Raw genomic sequence first — 9,058 nt, forward strand, 5'->3', positions numbered from 1 at the left:
TTTCCCGTTACCCAAGAAGTTGTCATTTCTCTCTGAGCCCAATTCACATTAAGCGTCCCCAATGAACGATTTCCTACTCTTCCATTTCCCATCACCCCTACCCCCACCACTCTTTAGTGCATTCGGCATTACCATCTTACAGTAAGTGACTCCTTCATCTATCCCCTTTCTTCTTTCATTCTTTTACCCATTATCTCGGCCAGCCTCCCTTCAATGACTCACTCCCCTGTCAGACCCATACATCTTCCTGCTCTCTTTTTCCACCTAGCGCTGCTACTGCTGTCAGCCTATCTCTCCATCATCCATCCTTCTGCCTCCTCTTTCTTTACTAATCTCCTCTTGCCATCATTACAAAACAGCAAACCCCTTTCTGTTCTAGATCGGCATGGAAAATTGGGCCATGATCAAATACTTTTGTGGCATTTCTATTCATATGCTGTCCCTCACTGTCATTGACCCCTGACTTTGTTTCTCCATTTTTGTACCTTTCTGTTCACCATTTTAAGGGTGCCACAGTTAGCATTTTAACATCACCAATCCACTATCACATCAAAATTGGAACATTATTGTAATTGCCCTCAACCAGTGAGCCCATTACTGAAACCACTGGCAGCCTGTACAGGCTTCGATTTTACACTGTTACATGAAAAGCACCAGGTTAGACTCTAGAAAACTACTAGACTGACTAATGTCATGAAAAAGAAGACAAAGTTAATTAAGCTTTTTTGGAATTGTCCTCTTAATTACATCATTTCTTTGCCTAACCAAGAACCATCTTATTCATTAATATACTAAACTGTATATTGATCAATATGGAATAAAATAATTCAGGATAACCATTCTTCAGAGATCACATTAGTAATCAGTGGTTTTGTTATTTGAGATTAAACATGTTAACATGTTTAATTTTTCGTTGTAAGGTCAGTGAGGTTTAATGAGTAGTTTTCATTTCAGTGTTCATGTGTGCATGTGTGCACAATGGCTTGGCTTTGACCTGACTCTTGTTGTTGACGGAGTTTCAGTAATGTTATTTTCATCTGTGTTTGACAAGTTAAAAATGTCAGCCCTGAATGTATTAACTTAAGCTTTTCATGCTTTATGCCTTGGGATTATAACTTAAGGTACCTGGATTTATGATGCATGTGCACAGGCTTAGATTTCTATCACACAGTATATAAATGGAACAAAGCTATTATTGATGTTGTTAGTTTCATGTGTGCCATCTGTGTTTGACATGTCAAAACATCAGTCAGGTACATATTAACTCAAGTTTCTCATAGCTTTGTAACCTGAGAACAGCAATAATCATGTAAATGAATTCGGTCAACTTTTATCACAGTAGACATTCTGACAAACCAAATACAGGTGTAATTAATATGGTGTTCCAGCAGCAGGAAGTTTGCCTTGGACATGTTAGGTCAATATCAGCTTCCTGGCACAAGTGCAATATATGTAACATATCACCATTAATGTTATTAGTTCCACCTGTGGTTTACGAGTCAAAATGTCATAAAAAGGTTTTCAACGTGTTAGCTTCTATGGCTGTGTATAATGATGTTAACCAGGAACATGTTAATAGGCTGAGATATTTAAAACAAATATGTCTTTCATGATTTGGGGAAACTAGAAATATTAATGATGACCTGTTACATCTCCATCTTTCTAGTGCCAGAGCATTTACAGGGCTGTGTGCATACTGGTTCCTTAGCTTGACTTTCTGGCACATCTACAGATCATGGAAGAAAGCCATTGCTGATATGATAGTAGCTGTACCTGTATCACCTCATGGGCTGAGCCAGGGGGAATCCTATTGGCCACCCTTGGTGCCACCCCTTCTAGAGTCCAAATGTGATGCTTGTCAGTATTAATGGATGAGAAATGAAAAGCAATGACAAATTGTTGCCTTAAATACAAAAAAAAATTATAATAGTTTATATCATGCATACAGCATGATATTTGCCTTCATTTCTCTGATTGTGTTGTTGTGGAGTACTTGGCGTGATTAGATCTGGTTTAATTTACTTTTAATACATGTTTTTCGAATGTGCTACCCTTCTCTGGGTCTGTGCCCAGTTCTGGCCACCACTTCCAAAATTTTCTAGCTCCTCCCTTGAAGCACCTGTGTTCAACATGCCAGAATGTCAACCCAGTGTGAATGCCCACACCATATTGACACCCTCCTCCCAGCCCCCAAACCCTTCAACAGAAGCAACACCATACTATTAGTATAAAACTCATGGTAATTATGCCAAGTCATCATAATTCATTTGGTAAATTTATTGTGATGCATTTTTCCAGTCATCACAAATATCAAACTTTTGCATGTGGCAGTGTTGGTAGCATTCTTTTATCTTTTAACTATACAACTGTTTTCCTTCTTCACTTATTTTGGTCCCTCTATTTTCACTTAGGACCGGAAGCCATAGAGGGGCGAGGGATCGGTTTACACACAGGAATGAGTGTCGGCGTGTGTATCTGGGTTTCCTTCTCTGCTGTTCTTCTTCTGCTGAAGGTGTAATGATTGACCTCCACCTGGAATTGTCCTTAAACGTTCCTCAAAGACCCCACCCCCCCGCTCCGTCCCTCCCATTCTTTGGAAGGAAGAAGGAAATTAAATTCTTTAATTACAAACCCATCACTGTGAACAAAAAGAATATGCATTATTCCAGGAGCCATTGAATCATTGCATCAAACACAGTACCACATCACCTCCCTTCAAAAACCCTGAGCACCCTCAATTCAATTTTTAGGTCAACTCATCGTCATAATCTGTTTTTATTCTCTCTTTCTTCTCTCACACACACACAGTCCCAGAATGCCTTGCAGATTTGTCTGACTTGGTACTTTGCTCCTCACCTTGTTTCCCCTCATCATTACCACTGGACTGATGTTGATAGAGTGTATATTAATAATTACTGTGTCAGTGATCAATGAGAAAATAGATAATCTTACAACTGGACGATCATTTATGTAATATATTACATAGACTAATGACTGACCTACAATGTTTGCCTTATGGAAATTATACATAAAATCACAATATTATGGTGGATATTTATGGAAATGATAGTTACAATGTGCTACTGGTGGTCATGTGACCTTTGGAAAAATGTCCGATTGGTGACCATGTGAAGTGTCACCGTTTGATCACACACACAAACATATGGCTTTTTGATTTTAACTGTGTAGCAGTAAAGCTGCTATGAATGATGTCAAAATGTATTTAAAAAAAGGGTGGGTGGTGATGGCGTCAGTCTTAATGATAGTTTATACCAGTTTCGCATGTTGACGCCCTCACTACCCAAACCTTTTTAACAACCCCTCTCCCCACCCCTCTGTTCAGTGTGCTCTGTCTACTTGCCCTTCACATCGCTAGTGTTCTGTGGTCCATGCCACCCCCCCACCCCACCTTCTCCACTGTAAATATATACAATACAGAGGCTGGCGGCCTCAAGTTGCCTGGCGCAGAACATCTCCCATCAGCCTCAATTACGCTCCAGTCTTCTGAAGCAGCAAGAGACTGTCAAATGACAACACCATCTTCTGTTTCAAAGCTGCGGCTCCATCCTCTTTGTCGCTTGTTGATAGCATGTACTGGTTAGAGATGTTCCTGTTGTGAGTTCATACACCCTACACTCCCTCCCCTCCCTCCCTGCACTGTGTCTGTTTTACTCTGTAAGGTTACCTGCTTTTACTTTTTGGTGTTAATAATACTACAGATGATGATGATGTTAATAAGTATTTGAATAACTATGAATAGTAATTCCATGTGAGAAAAAAAAATGAACAAAAGCAAATGGTAATGAGCCGTACCTGGGGAAAAATAATTTTTGTACTCTGAGAAGTCACACACATTGAACAACTACAATGAAAAAACAAAACAAAAAAAGATGTAAAGTTTTCAAAGTGATGTGCTCTATTTTGCCATGACAAGCTTTTTAAAAACACATTTGAAACAGTCTACAGAATTATTTCATCTGAGTCCAGAAGCAGTGAGTGATGATGTAATTTATAATTTGTAACAGCTTATGTATAGAACTTTTTTTGTCACACTGTTAACTGCATCACACACACATTCACTGCTTATTTGTCCACTTATCATAGTATGTCTCTCTCTGACCAGCTAGATAAATAATCTGGATCCATGTCAGTCCCTGGTCATGGCTGTAAGTCAGTTCTTGTTCAGCTAGACCGCAGCGAGATAAAGATGTAATTAGCCATTACCTGTGGCTGGCTAAGCGAAGAAGTCAGGGCTCCACCTGTCTCTTCCACCAGCCTGTGATGGCCCCCATAAATCAAGATCAATCCTGCCACTGACAGGAATCCTCTTCAAGGACAACCTCGCCTTGGTGCACCAGTACTCCCTCCAGTGTGTACCTGTGACATGCAGGCAAAGCACTACAAAACTCCCATGGCACAATTACCCAGCCACTCCCCCTGCACAGCACAAACAGTGGGAGGTACAGTAAGCCCATATTTCTCTAAGGTTAGCGCTCTTTTCTCTGCTGAAACACTATTCTACTCACATGCAGCGACTATATGCAAATTTGCCATAAAGGGCCTGCATGGAAAGATGAGTTTATCCCAACTGAACCCAGACTACTGCGATCTTAAAGGGGAATTACTCAGTATTGAATAAATTGTCTGAGTGTGTTTTGCTTGATTTTGTTTCAAACCAGCAATAACTCCTAACTGTACTGTGCAAGCGGTATCAGATATGATTAAAGTTGTGGTGTAATATCTGGAAAATTGCCTTTAACAAGGTATATCAAATATGTCTGTTGTTGTACTTTTACTGTGTACAGTACTCTGAAATGGTTGTGAAGCTCTGTTTAATAGCCCACTAATCTAAAACACTACATGTTGTATTCAAGACGTCTTGCCCTCCGCGATGTACTTGGGTTGTCCATGTGACTGAACACACACTGTTTGTTTATGCATCTTGTTGCTCCAGAAATAATGACGGGATTCCATTTCAAGCACAAGAGCAGGTCTTTCAGTCAGCGCTTCTTTTTTCTCTCTCAGTCACTTTTCTCTCATTATCTTTGTCTTTCATGCTGTCTTTTCCATTTCTCACTCACACTGTTCCATGTCAGTGTCCCACTGGGTTTGTCAGTGGCATATAACATCTGTATGTACTGTACATAATCTGTCCTTGGCGAAGAAAAAAGAATCAAAAGATCAAAAAAAGAACAAAAAATAACATTCTGTCATGTTTCTCAATGTGGGTTTGAAAAAAGCATGTCAATATTTGTCTATGGATGGATTTTGGGGAGAAAAAGTAAACATTGTATGTTGTGTTTTGGTTTATGGGTAACGGGTCCAAACGGAGGGGGATTCCACATATATCATTTGAAATAGTGGAGTGGTGATAAACAGAATGTGGGCATTTGTACAAATGAGCAGCAAAAGAACATGTTTTCATGAGTCCCTTATGTATATAAATGAGTCTTATTTAAGGTGTGATAGAGGAGGACAAGAAAAGGTGGGGCAAGAAGGCAGCAGATCCCCAATTTGAGGATGCTGTTGAGAAAGAGCCCGGTCTGATGGGCCTGTGGGAGGATAGCCTGACAATGTAAATCCAAACGTTGAGAGCCAGAGGGAGATGGGATGACACTAACCAGACAATGAACTCTCCATTTAGGGGAAAAAGACAGACAGCCGCTTATATTGCATTTCCAAACTTGAGTGGTGTGGTCCTTCTCAGGGGAAGTTGTACCACACACTATTTATGGTTGCACCATGTAATAGGAATAGTATTAACGTAGGCTTGATCACAAACACAGTCTGGCCTACTTCAAGTGTATAAATAACACCCCATCTGGGGTTTAGTGATTTTACAGTCATATAAACAAGATGTTTGCTCGGCCCCTAATTACATTCAGTGCACCCTGATGAGAAAGCGTTGACTGGCTCCTGCAACTGAAGGTTATGATGATTTGTTTACAGAATTTTTGCTAAAAAGGTGCCATGAAACCATTTTAGAGCTAACAAAAGGAGCACGTAGTGCCAGTTTACAGTACATATTGTATTGCACTTTAATGGCTGTACTTTTGTTTGCTTTTAGTTTAAGGTAAGATTTAATCAATGCTACAGGTGTAGCAGTGAGAAAAGGAGGTGACTTGATATAGTTGTAAATAAATGACAATTTTTGCTTTTTTTATTAACATATCAGTGCAGTGTTTTGAAATGGATTTTAGGAACAGGGATTGTGATATACTTTGAAATAGATTAACAGTTTCAGAGCACTGTGCCTTTGCTCAGAAGAGTCAGGTAATTACGCTTTTTAGGGTGTAAGGACAGATACCACACATCATTTCTGAACTGTTGCAGCGACAGTAAAATCATTATGGTGCTTCAGAGTCAAGACTGTATATTAGCAAAGTAAGTGTAAGCCTGGAGAGGATTTGAATGTACTGCTTTTTTTTTTATGCGGCAGGCTCGGGCTGTAGCTTTTTCTAAACATCACTACATAGAACAGATCCTGGACACAATCTCCATTCAGAATGCAGTGGTTAATCAATACATTTGAGTCAATGGCGTTGGAATAGAGCAATTTCTTCCCGGCTTGCCTTACTAGGTCCCCAGAAGCTGAATTGATCAAGTGTCTATGGACCAGCCTAAGAACAGAGAGCATAATTCATCATGCCTGATACAAGACACCCCTAATTGCGCATCGATTTTAAGCCTTTCTCTGAAACTATTTGGGCAAGCTGTAATGTCAGCTCCGTAAACTCTATGTTCAGAGCTGTGGTTCAGATTCAAGGAATGAAGAATTAATCATTTGTGTTTTGTTCCACCTCAGTATAGGCTGATGTTTATAGTTTGTTATGCTACATAACATAGTGTTAATCGTACATGCTCCCTTGGCTTTTACAGTGTATGTGCAATGTGGTAGGTGCTGTAGTGTTCTATTATATTTTATTAGTAATGACAGAGATGCAACCTGATTCATTTTGCAGTTGCCAGTAGCAGCAGGTATTGGTACTATGTATTTAGTGGCTTGTTTCTGGATGTAAAATGCAAAGACATAAGGCATGAGCATGCAATACATAGTAAGAAATTAAATGTAAGAGAGAATATTTTAAGAATGTAAGACATTGCCAGTGTTGCAGTGTCAAAGTCAGTAAACCAAAAGGACATTCTGCGCAGAGTGACAATTATATATAAATGATTATCAATGTTCGAAATCCCTTGTTCACGTCTTTTACAGCAAAGCACGCCTAATTCCCATATATTATCCTAATTATCCATTGTTTACCTAGCATCTACAGGCTCATTCGGTTCTCATGGGCCAAGTCAATGTTCCAAGTCTATTAAGGCCCAGCACTTTTCCATTACCACCGCTAATGAGCGCATTAGTATACAGCATGCTAGACAGAACTGTGACGAGGAAAGTCTCTATAACAGTGAACTCAATCGCACTTCAGGTGTTTGAAATGACATCAGATCTGTTCATTTAAGAGTCACTTGACAATTAGAAGATCAAAGTCTAGATCAGGATTAGTGTTCATTAGCTGTAGTAGGTACATATACAGTATATACAGTAGGAAAGATACAATAAGATAGATACTGATAAGATCGATAGATACAGTAGATAGATTTAATGCTGTAGTGTTGGTAATTAGCTGAGTTTCTTATGCATATCATTAGGATCAGGTACAGTATATATTTAAAATATCAGCTTGCTGCAGAGATGTTGGGCCACAGAGCCTCTTCCTTGCCCTCTTCCTCACTGCAGCCACAGATGGTGTCTTGTCAGTCACTCACCCCTTTGTGAACACAAATGTCTGGCTAATTAACGGCGTGTTGCACTTCACGAGTTGAGCAACAGCAATCTTCACACAGACCATGCAACACAATGGAGGCATCTCACCCACCATGTCTCCCCTAGTCATTAAGTCGCCCACCTCACATCTCCAACACTGAAAGAGTCCCATTACTCGGCCTCTCTGAATCACCAGCCCACGCCTGGCATTTTCCTTGTCAATCAGCCAAGGGGTAAATATTGGTTGTGGTGCTAAGAACTGACAAGGGAAAGTTGGATTTCTTTCACAAGTGACAGCACCAACTGGTGTTTTTGTGCTGAATTATTTTTCAGTTATGAGACAGTAGGGATGCCAGGCTGTGGTGAAGCCACTGATGCAGGCTGCAAGTGTCTTATTACTGTGTAAGGTGCGCTGGAGGCTGGGATGCATGACAGGATGTATGATAGGGGACAGTCATGTGCTGTGCCTCAAGAGGGCAATAACAGTGAACAGACTGCAGGAGCCCTGACTGCAGAGTAATGGAAAATGTCTCATTTGGAAAATAACAAATTTTAACAGGGGAGAACCCACTGATTATAATTGAGGGACTGAGTTGGTTTGGGTTAGTGTCGAATGGGAAACCCAGCTCTCTCTCTCTCTCTCTCTCTCTCTCTCTCTCTCTCTTTATCTTTTTTTTTTCTGCTTGCTCTCTCTCCCCACACACACACACACACACACACACACACACACTTTATATCCTTCATTTTTCTTGTCCTCAGCTTCCTTTTCCTTGATAATCTGTAAAAAGATCTGCCCTCCCACCCCTCAGCCCTCCTGGTTTGCCCACTCTGCTGTTGCTGATATAAATGTGTTTGTATGTGAGTATGTATATGAGTGTGTGTATTGGTGTGTCTAAGTGCAAGTGTGTATTGAGTTCCATAAGCAGCTGATAGTATGTGCGCATCTGTGTCTTTGTATTCTCTGATCTGCACAGGGCAGGCATGTTTGGTTCAATCACAACACAGTCCTGAATTACATGTTCAGCTGCTTGTTCTCCGGATCTCATCAATGTAAACACACAAAACAGAAAAAAAAAACTATGAAAGGAACAAAACATTTGTCTTCCACCCTGACAGATGTTCAGCGCGGTGAAGCGATGATTGTACTTCTTTTTGATCCGTTTAGTTGCTGAAATTGTCTTCTCTGACTTTTATTTTGAAGTGTGTCTCTTTTTTTTTCCATCTATGAAGTGAAGTTAAAAATGATATGAAGTGGAGGAAGACAAAAATAAATAAATAAATAAATTAAAA

At 40.0% G+C, this 9,058-nt stretch overlaps 1 protein-coding gene across 1 annotated transcript in view; it reads left to right on the forward strand.

The window, feature by feature from the left end:
* The window catches only part of iglon5 (IgLON family member 5), a 98,448-nt gene extending 89,603 nt beyond the window's left edge, over window positions 1–8,845 (forward strand). Inside the window, 1 exon segment of the mRNA XM_020590168.1 lies at window positions 2,412–8,845. Within this exon segment, the coding sequence (XP_020445824.1) occupies window positions 2,412–2,518 (107 nt within the window). The 3' untranslated portion in view covers window positions 2,519–8,845.
* Window positions 8,846–9,058: the final 213 nt, after the last annotated feature.

The sequence above is a fragment of the Monopterus albus genome, unplaced genomic scaffold (assembly GCF_001952655.1).
Source record: "Monopterus albus unplaced genomic scaffold, M_albus_1.0 scaffold11.1, whole genome shotgun sequence".
Lineage (NCBI taxonomy): Eukaryota > Metazoa > Chordata > Actinopteri > Synbranchiformes > Synbranchidae > Monopterus > Monopterus albus.